General features: G+C 54.6%; 1 protein-coding gene across 2 annotated transcripts in view; it reads left to right on the forward strand.

Annotated features, from left to right (window-relative positions):
* Window positions 1-18,590, forward strand: part of KSR1 (kinase suppressor of ras 1) — a 144,937-nt gene that overhangs the window by 108,098 nt on the left and 18,249 nt on the right. For both annotated transcript variants that reach the window (XM_059908958.1, XM_059908959.1), the window contains exons 4-11: window positions 2,353-2,812; window positions 5,051-5,055; window positions 7,596-7,656; window positions 11,391-11,474; window positions 13,076-13,137; window positions 13,232-13,338; window positions 15,027-15,195; window positions 17,510-17,551. In XM_059908958.1, the coding sequence (XP_059764941.1) occupies window positions 2,353-2,812; window positions 5,051-5,055; window positions 7,596-7,656; window positions 11,391-11,474; window positions 13,076-13,137; window positions 13,232-13,338; window positions 15,027-15,195; window positions 17,510-17,551 (990 nt within the window). The remainder of the gene's footprint in view (window positions 1-2,352; window positions 2,813-5,050; window positions 5,056-7,595; window positions 7,657-11,390; window positions 11,475-13,075; window positions 13,138-13,231; window positions 13,339-15,026; window positions 15,196-17,509; window positions 17,552-18,590) is intronic.

The raw sequence follows: 18,590 nt of genomic DNA on the forward strand, positions 1-18,590 counted from the left end.
AGGTCATGCGGTCAGAGTCTTCATGGCACCCGGCAGGGCCAGGTGAGAGCAGTCTGGCTGCAGTAAAGATAGACTGTGGAATTCGACTGCCTGGGCCTAGCACTCTGCTCAGCCGCTTAGAACCCACGGGACCCTGGCCAGTTACTTAACCTCGCTGTGCCTCATTTTCCTTATGAGTAAAATGGACATAACAACAACACTTCCTCTCATAGAATTGTTCTGAGGATTAAATGAGTTAAGGATAAGTACTTAGTCTAGAGCCTGGTGCATATTAGATGCTCTTTTCAGTATTAGGCCTGTGGGGTCATGGAAAATGTGGATGTCTCTGGTCTTAAGAAAGGTGATGAAGGATGTTTCTTTATGCCAGTGGCTGGTGGACAGGAGAAGATCATGCTTGCTGATACTCTCCCTCCTTCATCCATGGCAGACATCACTAATCAATCCCTGAGCTCTTCCTACTTAGTGACTCCAGAGTCATTCTCAAGCAGCCACTGCCAGTTGACTGGTGTTGGCATGCACAACAAGAGCCATTTGCCATCCATGAGCTGGCTCAAAGCAGTGGTGATTAAATAGACAATTTGAAGAATTGAGGGCTTGTTTCCTTTGGTGGCAGACTTGCCCATGGATCCATGGAACTCATTCTTTCATCCCCTCAACAAGAGTGTGTTCAGTGCCTCCTATAGGCCAGTTTATAAATTAAAGTGTAGGTCTTGGCCACAGTTCTAAAAGAGCAAGCATAAAGGAATACACAGACTAACTCATTCTCCAAGTTGATCCATGAATAGAAAGTCAACCATGCAGTGAGGTAGGAGGAAGGGCATTTGAGGAGGGGATGGAATGGACAAACCCTAAGAATTGCAAAGGATAATCCCTCTCCACCATCTCCAATAGATGGCTCTGTGGGCTAGGCTTGACCACCTCTGATGACAGAGAGCTCATTACCTCCAAAGGCTGTGCCGTTATAGGTTGTTCAGCATTGGTAGCCTTGGGGGAGGAGGCCCAGTGCTGTGGTTGAGATCGAGAGCTTGGTTCCCATCCCACTGCTTACTTAGCTGTGTGACATGGGCAGTGTACACATCCTCTCTGAATCTCAGCAACCTCACTGTGCTGGGCGGATTTAGGAAGACAGGGTATGACTCGCAAAGTAGAAGGATTAGAGGGTGAAAGTTCATTTTGCCTTGAGTCAAAATCTGCCCTTGTATACTTTCCAGTCATTGATAAATATGAGGAGGGAGGTGTCTTCTTCCCCACAACAGAGTGTCTGTAGATGGGGGTCCTTTCTTCCTGCCCCTACCCCTTTACTATCTCCCCATTTCCTGTAAGGTCAAACCTCAAGCCCTTGGCAAGACATCCAAGGCCCCTCCGGAGCTGGCCCCAGGTGGGCTGACCCTCCAACTTCATCTCTTGCCTCTCCCTGGCTTGTCCTGACCTCTCAAGTCATGTGGCACTCAGAGTCGTTGCCGGAAAGTGCTGTGTGCTCCCTGCCTTTGCATGCACTGTTCCCTCTGCCTGGTACACCTTCTCCACTTCTTCCCTAGCTGGCCCAGCCCAGTTGCCACCTCCGCTGGGAAGCCCCCTGACCCCCAAGCTATTTAGGGTCCTCCTCCTCTGTACCCTCTCAGTCCCCATGCGTCTCTGCGTCAGCACACAGCACGCCGTGTTAAGTGTCCGTCACTCTTACTGGACTCCTCAGGCACCACGGATGTGTCTTTTTTTAATGCCTTGACACCCGGCATATACTCGAATGAATGGACAGGCCGTGTCATTGAGTTGGAACCCCTAGAGCCTCAAGGCCTCAGGGGCCTCAGGCAGGGAGTCACCACGAGGACGGCCAAAAGTCACTCACAGGCTCCTCTCAAAAGGAAGTGGCTGTTGATCTCTTTCTAGCTGGATCTCTTTTCTAGCAAATTCCCAGGGCAATTTGCTGTCGGAAGGTCGGTGCAGCCTCTTTTCCCGATGATTGAATTTTCTTGGAGGGGAGTTATCCCTTCACACAGCCCAGCTTCCCTTCCCTAACTCTTAGAGGTCAGTCACCGCTTCCCTCTCTGAGGTCACCCACTTTGGGGGTGGGTTTCCTCGCCCGCTCCCCACAGACCTGCCAGCAGGAGCCCTGCGCATTCCCTCTCTGGTCCTCATTTTCCTCCCTGTAAACTGGGGACAGTGATATCTACGCTGGCGCCCCCACAGTCAGCCGGATAGTGTGGAAGATAGTGTGTGGGCACCAGCGACCTTAAACAGGTGAAGGCTGGCAGTCGGAGCCTCCGCTAAGGAACTGTGCTCCTGGGCCCTGGCCACCTCACCTGTGAATCCCTCCAGCCCCGACCATCTGTGACTCGACTTCTTGGCCCGCAGGCGGGGAGCACAAAGAGGACTCGGGCTGGAGTTCGTCGGACGCCCGACGGGAAAGTGGCTCCGGGCCTCCCGCGGACACCCTCTCGTCAGCCAGCCTGCCCTGGCCCCCAGGGAGCTCCCTGCTAGGCAGAGTGGGCATCGGTGCCCAGGGCCCACGCTCCGTCTCCGTGTCCGCTCTGCCCACCTCGGACTCCCCAAACCCCGGCCCCGGCGAGGGCCTCGCGGACCCCTGTATCTCCCTGCACACCAGCGGCCGGCTGACGCCCCGCGCGCTGCCCAGCTTCGTCACTCCGCCGACCACGCCCCAGCTCCGACGGCACACCAAGCTGAAGCCGCCCAGGACGCCGCCCCCGCCCAGCCGCAAGGTCTTCCAGCTGCTGCCCAGCTTCCCCACGCTCACCCGGAGCAAGTCCCACGAGTCTCAGCTGGGGAACCGCATCGACGAGGTCTCCCCGATGAGGTAAGAGTTCCTGCCAGGCAGGTGCTGAGTTTGCCGTCTACTGAAAGTTCTGACTATGGTTTTCTCATTGTAAAGGTAACACAGGCTTGGTTTAAAACGGATAAAAAACATAGAAGATGCAACATGAAAAGTGAAAGATGCTCCCATCTCTCAGTCCGTTCCCCAGACTACCTTATCAGTTTGGGCCGAATCCTACTAGATTTCTTTTTGAACACACACACACACACACACACATACACACACACACACGCAAAATGATACCATGTGTCAGCCAGGTTAGATTGGGTTATGCTGCAATAACAAATAGCCCCAGATCTTTGGGTCTTAAAATAACAAAGATTTATTTCTTGGTCTTGCTGCCTGTCCATCACGGTCAGCCTCATTTCAGATCCCCAGGCTGGAACATTGTCTAGAACATCCCACTGTGGCAGAGGAAAAAAGAACTTTAGATGTTACAACCGAGTAATTAAATGCTCTTTCCTGAAAGTTCCACTCACCATTTACGGCCCTACCCAAACAATGGAACCAAGAGATGTCGTCCTCCCACGTGTGCAGAAGGGGGAATTAGAATATCATGCTGAAACCACTAATGATTATCAAATACTATGTACTCTGTTCTGTACCCTATTTTTTTCAACTTACCTTTATTTCTGAGAACTTCAGGTCAGTACATCTTGAAATACCTTACTCTCTTATTTATTTATCAAAAAATTTTAATCTGTTTATTTTATAGGTAGTAACAGTCACATAGTCCAGTATCCAAAAACTTTGTAGCTTGCGTAGAGCTTTGTAGAGTATAAAGTCACCCCCTACCATTTTTCCTTTTCCTTTCAGGAGCCAACCAGGTTGTCAGTTTTGTATATGTCTATAATTATTCAAACTACCTCATCTTTTTAACTTTTTTTTTTACCTCTTTCCAGTGTATAGTTTAACTAATTCCTCCCCTCTTGATGGACATTTAGGTCTTTGTCCTTTTGCTATTACAAAAATCGCCCTTGTCAATATACCCTTGTGGGCAGGGCAGAATGGAAGGAGGGAGTTTTCTTTGGGTGCCTCTTACCTTCTTGTACTTCTGAGGGTTGGAGACCTGGCCCCTCTCCTGACATGGTCTTTTTTGGTCTTGCGTGGGCTTGTTCCCCCATCCCAGTGCAGGCTATCTTGGGTCCCTTATGGGATGGACCCTGGACATCTCTGATGGTTTTGAGTGTATGTCACCCAAGGAGAGAAATCTACCTGTGACCTACCTGCCACTCTCGACCAGGCTGTCCGGCTGGGGCCTGGATCCTCCCTCCTCCCCCCACCCCCACCAAAAGGGCTGAGCCTTCCTCCCCCTCTGGATCTTCTTCTCTCAGGAAGCACAGTGATAATGACCATGTGGGCACATGGACATGGGTCCATCAGAGGGCATCTCAGTGGGCAAAACCCAGTGCATCTCTTTCCTCATTTTTTTTCCTTAAAAGAGTGTTAGGAGGGCTCTGGTCTCATCCCCAGCTCTGGGTGGAGAACAGAGCCTCGGGCAGATGACACCACTTCCTCAGATCCCACCGTTGGTGAGCTGGGCCTTGGGCCCTGAAATTCTGAGTCAGGTCCCCACAAAGCCACCAAAACTGGCACTGACATGGGTGCTCAGGCCGCCCTGCTGCCCTCGACGAGCCCTGAGGGTGGACTGAGTGGCCTGGGTTCCCAGCTCTCTTCGTCCCTGGGACAGCGGCACCCCCGGGAGACATCGCTCAGGGCACGTCCTGGCCTGGCCCTGCTTGGGGGCTGCCTCTCTGCTCTTACAACTGTCCTCCTCACCTCCTGCCCCAGCCACTTCCTCTCTGGCTGCCTGAGGCCCCCTCCTGCCTGGGCTGAGCACCCCTCCTCCCAGGGCTCTGGGCAGGGCTCCCACACCTACAGGCACATGACCTTGGGAGACTGTGAGCCTGTTTCCTCAGCTGTGAAATGGAGTGAACTCTAATTACCATGCAGGTGGCTGGCGAGGCTTAGAAAAGCTAATGTATTAAAGTGCAGGGTGTAGCTCCATTGTCCACCGGTGGGGGGCCGGGGGAGCCACCTCTAGCCCTTCTCATTGAGGAAACGGTCCCCGGTCACTCAGCCAGCCTGGCCCCATGCCCCAGGGGCTCAAAGTCCTCATCTGAGAACCTTGCCTGCCCCCGCCCAAGGGCTGATGTTCTGGGGAACACCAGGCCAGTGCGGTGACATAATCCTACTTTCTGTCTTTTTTGTCTCCTGCAGGTTTGGTAAGAGCGATTCATTTTCATCCCCTCTGCCACCCAGGAGTCCTGTTTGTGTCGCCGTCCCCATCAAGGGTGGATTTCTTCGACCCTCTCTTAGTCTGCTGGCCTTTCCATGGTCCAGAAGCAGAGATGCCAGGCAGGAAAATAGCTCTAGGACAGGGAACCTTCAGATGACGGGGTGGCTCAGCCCAGCCAGCAGCTGCTCTGAGAAGCTGAGACCCTGAGAACGTCACAGTCCGTGGACAGCCCTATGGGGGGGCCCCACTTGCACCTTGCTGCCCCCCCCCGCCCCCCCTGCCGGTGACCTCTGGCAGGGAGTGTTTACTGGCTGCGCTGCCATGGTGATGCCTCGCTCCCGGGAGAGAGGCACTGTCTGTCCGGTGTAGGTGGACGGTAGCCATCCGCAGAGCCTAGCTGACGTCTTGGGACCCCTCTGTTCAGGAGAGGAACTTCCCTGGAGGCAGGAACGTGGTCGGCTCTGAATGAGGCCCTGAGAGATCGGAGGGTGCGCATATCCCCTTGGGAGGGGATGAGGCTGCCTAGGCAACCTCTGAGTCCCTTTTCTACCTCTGGGCTGAGAGCAGGTTCTTGCACGTGGCTGTGCTGTGGGGCATCCGTCTCCAGAGTCAAAGCAGAGGGAAGCGACGTCTGGGGTCTGCTTTTGATGGTCTCAGTGGAAATGCAGAGACGTCTGGCTTTTACCTGAGCAAAATAGCAGCTTATTTTTATACTGTCCTGAGCTGGCTAAGCAGAGTGATGAGGCTGTCAGCAGGGTCTTCGACATGCGGAGGGGCAGTGACTTTGCCACAGCGGATCTGACTGCAGGACCACCAGGGCGAGGAAGGAGGGAGGGGGCACTTCCCTGTCCCCAGGGCACAGGCAGAAACTCCCAGGGCCCTTCACAGAGGCTTGGAGGAGAATCCAGCACTTGCATCCCTAGGACAGCCTGGCCCTGCCATCTTCCCAGTTGCTATAGTAATGCAGGGACCATAGCAGTGAGGCTACTTCCCCAGTTTTCCAGGAAGGCAGGACGAGACCTTCAGGACCAGTATTTCATCTCCATCAGGGACAGCCTCCTCTCACCTCCCTCCTATCCCAGGCCTGTGGCAGACATTGCAAATCAATCGTAGGTTGCATTCAGAGATCGATGGTTAAAATCTCATTTTCCCATAGTCTGTTTCGCCTAGACTGGCAGCCTAACCCCTTTTAGACCCATGTGCTTTGATGGCTTTGGCTACTGACTGGGGTAGGGTGGCCCCCACCCCCAGGACGGAGTTGGGAAGAGGCAGCCCCATGGCAGATGTGCTGGCGAGATTGTGGGTTCAACTATCAGTGGGTGGCAGAGGCCTTTTGGTTCCAGTCGGACTCCCCTTGGTGTAGGAGGAAAAGTCAGTACCTCCATCACGCCCTTCTCCTGTGGTTGGGTGTGTGGTACTTGGCCTTGAGTGAACCATCACTTATTGAGTACCAGCTGTGTGCCAGGCCAGCATGGGTTGGAAGGCTGACTCAGAGGGTGTGAGATGACCACAGATCACTGGAGCACTGTGTTCCTGACCTTTCTGGGTCACAGATCTATTTGATAATTGGATAAAAGTGTAGACTCTCTTTCTAGGGGAAAGCCCCCATCATTCCGCTTACCAGTCCAGAGGGTTCCCATCCATGGGCTCAGTTAAGAACCCCTGCTCTAGGAGGAGACAGGTGTTGAGTATGGGCAGAAGGGAGGGTGGGGAGGAGGGGGGGTGCCCTGGTAGAGGAGGGGAGATGGGGTTAGACATGTGGGCTGCTGGTGGATGGACAGATTGCTTCCAGCTGCTCCTCTACTGCCTGACCTATTATACCACGAACACCAGGGATGCCTGTTCTTAGGAGGAAGCCAGGATTGGAGCGAGAGGCCAGGGTGCCCTCTAGGAAGGCAGGCAAAGCTCATGGCCTGAGACTTCCCCAGAGGCTCAGACTGAGTGCCCGGCTGGGGCTGGACCACGTGGGAGCAGGTAAAGCTTCACCTCGTCTTCCCTCTACCTGCCGGGCTCTGGCAGTGGTGGCTCTCAGAGCAAAATTCCCAAGGTGCTTGTGACTGGAAAGCTAGGTAGGTATGCCACATGGCCGACCAGCCTCAAACCCTCTGCCAAGGGTCAGGCAGCTTCTACTCGCCTACCAAGAAGCAACCAGAATTGGTGGCCTGTGGGTGCATCCACAAGGAAGCGCAAGAGACGGGGGGGAGTGGAGCTGCTGTCCTCACCTTGGCTTTGCCTTCCGCCAATGCTAGAAACCTCACGGGAACCATTTCCGAACCGTCTGCGGAGGCTAAGTGGTACCATTTGTTTTCAGGGGGGCCCAAGCGTGAGGGTGACCACACTGGCCCCCCTTGGTCTCGCCTGGCCATCTCTGTCTTGATTAGATGCAGGTTCAGGGAACTGGCCCTCTGCCATATGGTGGGTCTCCGTACCGCCCTAGCCTGTGATGTCTGAGACAGAAGGTCACAGGCACACGCCGTCCCCAGCAGGGCCCCCTCAGCCTGCCTGACCTGGCCCCTTTCCCCGCAGATCTCCCGCACGGATCCCCACAGATGGTACGAAGGGACATCGGGCTCTCGGTGACACACAGGTAGGCCCAGCTGGGCTGGGGCGGGGAGGGGGGCACAGAGCTGGGCTGGGACCCATATAAGCCGAGCCTCCACCAGGGGGTCGCTCTTCATTGCATGGGGAGGGGCTGTCCTGACCCCCATCTCTCAGGGCTCTTTACCTCTGCTCTGTCTGTCCATGCCTCTGTGGACACGGCCCGGCACCCACCTGGAGCCCCTGCCTGTCACCAGCAGCCTTTGTGACTTGCTGGGCCCTTTCCTGCCCCTCCGTCTGCGGAGGGAAAACACAGGTCCCAGGAGACACAGGGTCAAAGGCCCCGGGAGGAGGAGCCGAGAGCGTCCTCTGGGTCCAGCACGACCTCAGTTACGTGGACATAACTGGCCACACATCAGAGCCCCGTGGAACTTGCTGAAACCCCAGACCCCATCCCTAAGGTTCTCGGGTTGCCAGTCTGGATTCCAGCAACTTCCGGTGACTCTGGCACTCACGCAGCTGGCGTGGCTGATGTGGACCCATAACGTGGACAGCCCAGAGGCCTCGGCCTCAGCGCTCGTGAGGCTGGCGTGTGCTGCCAACAGCAGCTCCGGGCGGCGTCTTGTTCCGCCCCCCGCTGTCCCCCACTGCCAATGGCCAGCAGGATGGTCCCTTGGGATGCCTGGTGCTCTGGCCACCCCATTAAAGGATGCTGTGAACACAACAGGGCCCACTCATTTCCCCCCGGAGCGTGAGCTGCACTCCAGCCTGTGCGGGAGGCTGGCCTCGGATCCTCACCCAGCGGTGCAGACTCGGCTCACAGGGCTTGAGTAGTTTGCCCGAGGTCACGTGGCCACTGAGACGCTGCTTGAGCCCCGTGGCTGGTGCCCAGGCACCTCTGTTGAGAGCCTTGGCGGGGCCGGGATGCCTGTACCCCAGAGGCTCGGGGAGGAGAGTGTCCGGCACCAGGGGAAGCTGTCTGAGTGCCTCCCTCTGTCACACCCGGTGTCCAGTGCGATCTTCCCAGCCGTGAGAGAGCAGGACCTCTCCTGTTCCCTCTCCGGTTGGGACACCCCCCTCGCCCGTCGGCAGGAATCCCTCCCAGCCTCAGTTTCCCCCTCTGCGGTTGGGACTTGCTCTCAGTCCTGTCGTGAGGATAAAATGGGGTGAGGTGCGTGGGAGCCTCATGCGTCCAGCCCTGGGGAGCGCTGGGTATTTAACCTCTGGCTCTAGCCGGAGAGAGGCCGGCTTCTCCGAGGGACACCAGGATCAGTTTTGTTTCATTTTTGCCGTGGCTGCCCCTGGTTGCACAGAGGATTTGCCAGCTGGACCCCGAGTGTTTCCCAGGCTGCTGCTCCCTTCCACCCGGGCAGCCGTACCCCTCTTGTCTGGCACGGCCAGGCTGCCCTACCTGCCTGGGTTCCGGGCGTGGGCATGGGGCATCACGGTCATACCCTCTTGGTTTTTCTAAATTCATGATCCGGGCCTCTCTCGACAAGAAGCTCTGAAGGTTTTTGGTCTAATCGTGAGGGGAGAAAACTGTTCCATGACGCTCACCCCAGCCCATCCACCTCCCTGGCACCTGCCCCTTCTCCGGCCGAGCCCCGACTCTCATCTCAACCTGCTTTCAGGATTTCCTAGTGGAGATCATCTCACGTACCACTGAGCTGCTCCCCTTCCCCCCATGTTGACATGAGAGGAGATTAAAGACCAGAGAGAAGGAGAGTGTGGATCCCAGGGTGGCCGGATCGGGGCTCCTTAAAAAGCGTTCCAAGGGGGTGGGCGTCTTTGTCCTTGCCCCACAGGCTCCCATCTTGGCTGAGTAGAAACGGTGACATTGACGCCCACAGTCCAGGCTCTGCACATTTATACAGCACGCGAGCGATCCTCCCCAGATCCCTGTGAGGGGAGAGTGTTGGCCTCGTCTGCAAAGGCTTTGACCCATCCCACAGCCAGTAGTTGGCAGGATTCAAAGCCGGTGTGGTCGGACCCCAGAGCCCACGCTTTTCCCCTCGTTTTCTGGCCCAGGGGTCTCTCATAGAGCCGTGCTCTGGTTCAGAGACCTGGGGTCCCGGGTCACACAGGGACTGTGTGACCTCGGGAAAGTCACCTAACCTCTCTGAGCTGCTTTCCTTGCCTGTGTACTAAGAATCCCAGACCTGCCTAACTCCCAGGGGTGGTCACTCCCAGGAGTAAGCTAATGTTCATGGACGCGTTACAAACTGTTCCCCAAATACTGTTGCTGTTTGTTCTGTTGTTACTATGATATACAATGCTTTTAAAAATCTAGTCCTCCAAAAATGTGAGTTCTTTCTGCCCTTAGGCCTCCCCACCCTATGAATGGACCTTGGACTTTTTCTCTGGAGGATACCACCCACTCTATCCCCATCCTCCTTTCCAATATATCTTTTGTGGTTTTTTAAAAATTGATTTAGTTTGGATTGAAGTACATTTATAATTCAAACCTCAAGAGGTCTAGAAGGGTACATATGTGACAAAAGCCCTCCAGCTGCTGTCACCAGTCCCCAGGTCCCCCTATAGGCAGATCTTGGCAGTTTCTTTTTATAATTTTTTTAAAAAATTTTTATTTATTTATATTTATTTTTGGCTGTGTTGGGTGTTCGTTTCTGTGCGAGGGCTTTCTCTAGTTGCGGCGAGCGGGGGCCACTCTTCATCGCTGTGCGCGGGCCTCTCACTGTCACGGCCTCTCCTGTTGCGGAGCACAGGCTCCAGACGTGCAGGCTCAGTAGTTGTGGCTCACGGGCCTAGTTGCTCCGCGGCATGTGGGATCTTCCCAGACCAGGGCTCGAACCCGTGTCCCCTGCATTGGCAGGCAGACTCTCAACCGCTGCGCCACCAGGGAAGCCCTTGGCAGTTTCTTGTGTGTCCTTCTGGAGATATTTTTACATAAGCAAAGACATATGTATATTCTTCTGCCTCCTTTTTTGTTTTCACACAAATATTGCATATATTATACACACTGTTCTATCCTTTGCTTTTTTTCTTTTTAAAATCGAGGCATAATTTATATAGAGCTAAGTACACAAATAAATTCTTACATATGTATACACCCACGCATACCACCCAGAGGAAGATTCAGAGAATCCACATCCCAGAAAGTTTTCTTTGGCTCTTCCCAGTCCATAGTGCTACCAACCAGAGGTACTTTTCACTTCTGTCATCATAGGTTAGTTTTTCCTGTACTTGAACTTCATATAAGTGCAGTTGTGTTGCATTGTACCTTACTTTTTTCACTGACAACATAATTTAATTATCATTCCCCATTTGTGCAAAAAGAGCTTCCTTATTTTACTTTCCGGCTGCGTGGTATTCGGTTGTGTGCATGGATCATACTTTATGCAGTCAGTCACCTGTACACCTAAATGACATAGCTTGTTTCTCGTCTTTTCTGCCGCAAACATGCTGCAGTGAGTAACCTTTTCAGTACATCGTTTGACACCCGTGGGAGTATCTGTTGGATGAATTCCTGGGACTGGAATCGCTCTGTGTGCGCACTTATGATTTTGATTGCTTTTGCCAAATTGCCTGCCAGAGAGCTGGCATCGGTGACCACACCAGCTTTGGGGCTTTGGCAGTGAAGACTTTGTGATTAAGAAATCTGAATGCCTGGGGGAAGCAGTGGCCCCTGGGTGTCCCTGCCCTGCACGCGAGAGGGTGCCTGGGGCTCTGGGATGGAACCAAGTCTCCTGGTCTCTCTGCGGCTTTGTGGACCCTTCTCCATCCTGGCCCCTCTGAGCAGTTCTGTGGGTCCACCCCCTGCAGGTTCTCCACCAAGTCCTGGCTGTCGCAGGTCTGCCACGTGTGCCAGAAGAGCATGATGTTCGGAGTGAAGTGCAAGCATTGCAGGTGATGGGCGGGGCGTGGCAGGGGTGGCAGAGGGGAGCAGACTCCACACTTTTAGTTTAGTAATAGTCTTGCTACTTGATTCTTGGCCTTAGGTCAAGTCGGAGTTCAAAGGAACCCCTTTGAGAGTTCCTAAACCTATTCATAATCTCAGCACACCAGGGAGTGATCAGCCCTCTCTAGGAAGATTAAGGGAGCATCAGGCACAGCACTCTTAGGAGAAGGGAATATTTGAGGTGGGCTCTGAAGGATGAATAGAAGTTTACCAGGTAGACTAAGGAGGAAAGAGAATTCCAGGCCAAGAGAGCATCTTGTACAAAGGCAGAGAGGAATGGCAGGACTGTTCTGGAAACTGTAAGGAGTTCTGAAGTTTAGCCTTACGTGTTAGCACGCAAGGAATGGGGAAATGGGGACAGGGAATGGTAGAAACAGAGAAGTGGCTCATGGTACTTACAGAAGAGAGTGAGGGGAGAATGTAGATTCTATACAAATTCAACCTCTTTTCCTGCTATTGTGGTTTTTGGTAGGAAAGAAAGGCAAGGATAGTGAACAATGTAGGGTGAGCAGAGTCTGTCCCCTGCTGTCTGGCTGCCCTCACCTTATAGAGGATGGACCTGGAGTCTGCTCCCAGTCTACTTCGCCCCTGTGTTGCTGTGTGACCTGGGGCAAGGTGCTTGCCCTTTCTGGGCCTCATTTTTGTCAGGTATACATCTGGGAAGATGATTCCAGGTCTCTCTGTCCATCAGGATTGCTCCAAGAATCTGAGCTAGTGTGTATAGTTAAAGCATTTGGGCTCCTGCCAGACTGTAGGTGATGGGTCTCATGTGTGTCAGTTGGATAAATTGTGGTTAGGAGAGTCATCAGGAAAACGCAAAGGATATGCCAGACCTTTCTCACCAGTCTAGGTCTTTTGTGGCTCCTGGCCATTTGGCTTTAAATTGGGGACCTCCAGCTCCCTTTCAAGTAATACCTTTCAGGCGGAGAGCACAGGATAACCTCTGAGCCCCAGGCTGTCCTGCAACTGCAGTGAAGTTGGTAGAGCCCCAGCCATCAGCCCATTTGATCAACGAGAACCCCAAGAGGGGGTTCAGCAGGCAGAACCAAACCAAGAATCCAGCTCTTTCCACTCCTGCCACTCTGGTCCTCAGACCACGTGGCCTGTGTAGGAATGTAGCAGGAGGGGCTGCCCCTGGCTTCCCTGGGACCCTTTGGTAATGGAAACATTTTCCTTCTAATTCATCTCTTTTAAGTTCAGACTTGTCTCAAGCTTTCTGAACACGAGTAGAGGGTCTCCTTTTGTTTAGAAAAGAGAAATCGCTGTGTGACCCACAGCAAGTTAAAATGGGTGTAAACAAACCTGCTTTGACGTGAAGATTGGGTAGGTGATAGCAGGAACATGGTTGTACTCAACAGATAGTAGCTGCTAGTACTATTAACATCAGATGTTCTACACGCTTAAGCTAATGTTTGTTGAGACATTTGTGGGAATTGAGGCAGTCATGGTTGAGTGTTGCACAAAACTTCCAGGTGGTGCTTCTGAGCCCCTGTGTGTGTCCCAGGGTCCCGTGTGGCTTTTCGTGCACTGACCCTGCCTTCTTTACCAGGTTGAAGTGTCATAACAAGTGTACAAAAGAAGCCCCCGCCTGTAGAATATCCTTCCTTCCACGTGAGTTTTCTACCCTTCCCCCTACTGGATTTGGGGTGCATCTTTCTTGAACCTGTTTCCTGCTGATGGTTACAACGCCCCTCTTTTTAAACAGTACCCAGGCTTCGGAGGACAGAATCTGTCCCCTCGGACATCAACAATCCGGTGGACAGAGCAGCTGAACCCCATTTCGGAACCCTCCCCAAAGCACTGACAAAAAAGGTATGATGTTAGGCGAACCCTCACCCAGCGTTCCTTTCTGTGAAGCACCCCCAATATGGAGGTCCAGCAGGGGGGCATGATACTGCAATCCGGGGTGTGTGGCCAGAGGGTGGCCTTTAGGGATCCCATATTTAGCCATTTCGTAGATTTCACATTTGTGTCCAAATCTTAGTTATGTGCCCATACGCCCCCTCCCCTATTTTGAGCTACCATTTCCTGAGTACTTACACTGAGTCGGGAACTTTTTCCATTGATATCTCATTGGATCCCCACAATAGTTCTAAAAGTCACGTGCTGATATCACCTCCATTGTTTTCTTTCTATGGCTTACGGGATCTTAGTTCCCCGATCAGGGGTCGAACCTGCGCCTTCGACAGTGAAAGCGCAGAGTCCTAACCACCAGACCGCCCGGGAATTTGATATCACCTCCATTTTACAGATGAGGAGATTGAGCACGGGGTCCCCCGTGAATGAGAGGCAGGCCCGTGGGGTTGTGCCCCCATCGGGCCCCTGACGCCTGCCTTGGCGGCTGGCACACAACAGGCAGCGAGGAAACGTTTGTATTGAATGCTGAGCGAATAAGCAACCCCGTGAGGCAGCAGCTGATGCCCCTGCTGTATAGACAGTGCACCGTGTGGCTCAGAAGGGTGGGGTGATTCGTCCAAGGTCACACAGCTGCTGAGTTGGGGCTGGGGTTCAACCTGCCTCGAGCTAGCCCCCTGCCCTGGCTGGCCTGGCCTGACTGGGATGGAGGGTCCGGCCTTGACGTGTGAGCGGACAGAGTGAGGGCCAGTGGATGCAGCCGCCTCCCCCCTTTAGCTTGGCAGTAGGCAGTGTGGGTGGTCGCTGGACGGTGAGGCCCACTGCGTGGCTTTGGTGGGTTCCAGAGTCCACCGTGCATCCCAGAGCCTTGAGGGCCTGTACAGGAGAAACCGGTTGAGCTTAGCATTTAACCCAACTTGGCCCCAACTTTTTTGACCAGGAATCCCTCCCCAACCCCCTGAGGAACTGGTGTGTGGTCTGGGAAACACTGGTCAGGTCCAGGGTCCCCCCGTGATGTAGACTCAGTTCCCCCCAGTAGCCCTCCCTCAGGTGGTCCTCTGGCCTTGCTAGGGCCCACGCCACTGCATGTCCTAGCCGGCAGGTCCCCCTGCTGAGTGGAGGGAACACTTATTAGGCACCCGCTGTTACCACCCACTAAATAGAGGCTTGTTGGAGGCTGAATTTAATTCGTTAAAAGACCCTACTCTGTAGCCAGCCCAGAGCCAGGCCCTGGGTGTATGACGAGCAGGTGTGGTCCTTGCTCTCCTGGGACACACACAGCGTGGTGGAGAGAGAGTCTTCAGAAAACCGCCCAAGACGCCTGCAGCTGACAAACCGTAGTTCAAGTGCCCTGATGAAAAGTGCTGGAAGCCATGGGAGGATAAAGGGGAGGAGCACGCCCCAGCCAGGACTGGGGAAGGACTTCGGGGAGGAAAGGACGTTTGAGCTGAAATAAGAAAGATGAGAGGAGCCCTCCAGGGGATGGACGTTGAGGTGCGCGTCTCCCTGTCCTGTTCCTCCCTCAAATATTAGACCCATAAAGCGCCAGGACGCCCTGGCTGACCTCCTCCTTTTTAGGTGGGGAGGGGTGGGGGGCGGGCGGGGCTGGGCGGTCCCTGCCACTGCCTGTGTCTCTGGTCCTGCAGGAGCATCCTCTGGCCATGAACCACCTGGACTCCAGCAGCAACCCGTCCTCCACCACGTCCTCCACGCCCTCCTCGCCAGCGCCCTTCCCGACGTCGTCCAACCCACCCAGTGCCACCACGCCCCCCAACCCCTCGCCCGGCCAGAGGGACGGCAGGTTCAACTTCCCAGGTACCACACCTTGGGGCTTTCTCGGGCCTCAGGGGTGGGGTTGCATGTCCCTTCTCTGCACACCGCGGCAGGCTCAAGGTCAAACACTGCCGCCACTAAGAGCACTTGCTGGGAGCCAGGCTCTGTGCTGAGCTCAAGAGCTTCACCGTATTTAAACTTGCTGTGATTGCACCCATTTTACAGATGGGGACACAGGTTCAGAGGGAGCAAGTGGCTTGCCCTGAGCTGTACAGCATGTAAGCTGCAGAGGTGGGATCAAAGCCAAGGCTGATGTAAAGCCTGGGTTTTTTTCTTTTTTTAATTTATTTATTTATTTTTGGCTGCGTTGGGTCTTCGTTGCTGTGCGCAGGCTTCCTCTAGTGGCGGCGCTACTCTTTGTTGCGGTGCGCCGGCTTCTCATTGTGGTGGCTTCTCTTGGTGCGGAGCATGGGCTCCAGACGCGCAGGCTCAGTAGTTGTGGCGCACGGGCTTAGTTGCTCCACGGCATGTGGGATCTTCCCGGACCAGGGCTCGAACCCATGACCCCTGTCTTGGCAGGCGGATTCTTAACCACTGCGCCACCAGGGAAGTCCCAAGCCTGGGTTCTTGACCTGCTCCCAACGCTGCGCTCCCATGCATGGGGTGGCTTCTCCTGGGCGTTGTTCACTCACTCGGGGCTTCTGAGCTCCCAGGAAGCAGGACAGGCGGCACGGGGAGCTGGGGCAGGCCCAGAAGGCTGGGGTGAGGGAATCCGGGGCTCTGTGGCTTACCTGCTCTGTGATCTGGACAAGCTGCTTAGAGGGGCGCTTTTGTTCCCTTTTCCATAAAACAAGAGACCGTGTGAGGCTGGAGTTAGGTTATCCCCCTTGTATGGATGAGGCCACGGAGTGCACCGGGGAGTGCGTGCCAGAGCAGAGCTGACCTCTGACCGTGGCCCCGGCTGCCCCGGGTCTATAGGGACAGGGACCCCGCCGCTCGGCCAGGCCCGGGGTGTCCCACCTCCCCAAGGAGCAGAGCAAAGCCCACTCACCCATTCAGGACTGAACTCCGGCCCTGGCCTCCCAGGAGGCTCCTCACAGTTGGTCTTGGCCCTCGGTGTGTTTCAGGTGGCAGCCCGGGGGAGGAGGGCGGCTGGGACATTCTAGTTTGCTCCGGACCCAGCCAGGCCCACTGCCAGCTTCAGCCCGTGGAGTGCCAGGCCAGGCCCCACCTGTCACTGGCCCCTGGGGCTCCAGGCTGAGGAGGACAGAGGCACAGCTCTCCCTGTGCCAGGGGAGCCCTGGCTGGGGCTGCTTGCAGCTGGCAGGAGGCCAGGCAGCCTCTCTGGGCCCATCTCCCTAGGGTCCCAGGGACTTCTTTTGGGGGATGGTGAGATTTTTAAGAATCTTTCTTCTTTTTTCCCTGCCCCTTCACCTTAACACGCATGTGGCTGGACATCTCCCGACATTAGTGTGTCGTCCCGAGCCCACCTCTCCCTCCCCGGAGACCCAGCGATGGCCCCGCGCGATCACCCTCCTCTCCTGTTCTGCTCTGTCATTGTTATGCTCTGAAACCGGACCTTTTGCTGAACGTCCTAGTTTGGGTTTTTCTGAAAGGAAGGGCCTGTTTGAAAAACAACAGCCAGTGAAAAAGTCCTTTGTGTGATGTCAGCCAGAGCTTCTCAGCTTTCCCTGATGTCCCCAGGCTGGCCTCACATTGTCCCCTGCACAGAGCCCTCTCTCTCCAGGATCTGCTCTCTCTCTGGTCCTGGGCTGGGCTGGTCCGGCTGTTAAGGTGGGATGGGACCTCCTCCTACCGTCCACCCACTCTGTATTGTGGGGAGCATTTCTGTGTATCTCCGAGGCCAGCCCTGGGGCAAGGTTATTGTTTTGGATGGTGACTTAGAGTGACTGAAGCCTCGGCACCTCCAGGTGTGAATGCGGGCTGGGGGATGTTTCCCTTCTTCTGCACACAGCACTATTCAATATTTTCAGAATCTCAGTTTTTCTCCCCGTTGTATTTTGCCCTCCTGGGCTCATGCGCAGTTCACAGAGGAGAAGGGGGCCTGGGAGATGAATGGAATTGGCCAGGGCTCTGCAGCAGGGTGTTTCCTGGGACTGGGTCTCCAAACCCCAGCCCTCCGGTGCAAGTTCCTTTACTCCTGGGGGCTCCTGCTAATAACCGCTTTCTCCCAGCTCTTCTCCTCCTTCCTGCATGGAAGCTGGGGCAGGGCAGGTGGGGAAGGGCTGCCGCAGCCCTATAACCAGCCCCTCTCCCCCAAGCCCGTGCCTCCGTCCCCTCTCCTGCTGCTGCATTTGCTGTTCTGTGTGTGACTTACCTGCTCTTCTGTTTAAAGCTGCCTACTATATTCATCATAGACAGCAGTTTATCTTCCCAGGTGAGTCCTTTGCATGGTTCCACTAACTGCCCCTTGACGTGACCCCCTCTGTCCAGCCCTCTCCCTGGGTGCCTTGGAAGTACCTGAGTCTCACACCCACCCATTTTGAGAGCTGCCTGTCTGTTGAGGCTGGGCAAGGGGGCAGAGGGAGTGGCCTTGAGGCTGGCCCTTCACAGGAGCAGTGCCATACTGGGAGGACCCTTGGCACCCATCCAGTCCTTCGTCTTGCACAGACACTTGAGGCAACTTGTCCAGGGTCACACAGCTAGGAGGTGGCAGAAACCCAGTCTGCAGAATAAGGGGAGAGGATCTTTTGCTGATGTCTTATGAGCGTCTGACCAGATATCTTCCTCTATATAATGGCAGGGAAACTACTACCCTATCTTAAAGAAGGGGACGCCAGTTTGGGAAGGTCTGCAGCCTTCACTTACTCGGTGGGCCTCACCTTCCAGAGCCTTGTCACACAGCGCTATCTGCTGGCAATTGTTGGAAATGCCTCCAGTGCAGAAAGTTTAAAGAAGAAAACTTTCACTAAGACATTCTCATTGATTCCCTTTCACAGAAATTGTTTTGTACACCTTCTGTGTGCCAACCTTTGCATTTGACCATATTCCTGCCCCTAAGGAATTTATACAATTAGTACTTATTTCTCTAGCTGGAGGTGACAAGCAATAGTACACATAATCTGCAACTTGAATTCTGAATTCAGCGGTATGAAGGTTCTGTGTGTTTTAGACCAAGACTGTAGCTTATTTTTTTTTTTTCCTGGATTAAACAGGTCTGTCTTGAAGTCCTGGTATTTTGGTTATTCCAGGCTTTCCTGTTCCCCAGCCCAGCTCCATTAGGGGAGTGGCTGGAGCATCTGTTAGTTCTTACAGGCCCACCCCAGTGGTTTTGCAGGCTGTACAGGCTGGCCGGGGTCAGGACCAGGCTCCCTGAGCTGCTCTGTGGCTTCACACCCATTTTTTCTGTGGTTCCCCTCCAAGAGCCTCCCTGGCTACTGCTCTAGGGTGACGTACAGGGGAGCACCCTTGAAAGC

The sequence above is a fragment of the Balaenoptera ricei genome, chromosome 20, assembly GCF_028023285.1.
Source record: "Balaenoptera ricei isolate mBalRic1 chromosome 20, mBalRic1.hap2, whole genome shotgun sequence".
Classification (NCBI taxonomy): Eukaryota; Metazoa; Chordata; class Mammalia; order Artiodactyla; family Balaenopteridae; genus Balaenoptera; species Balaenoptera ricei.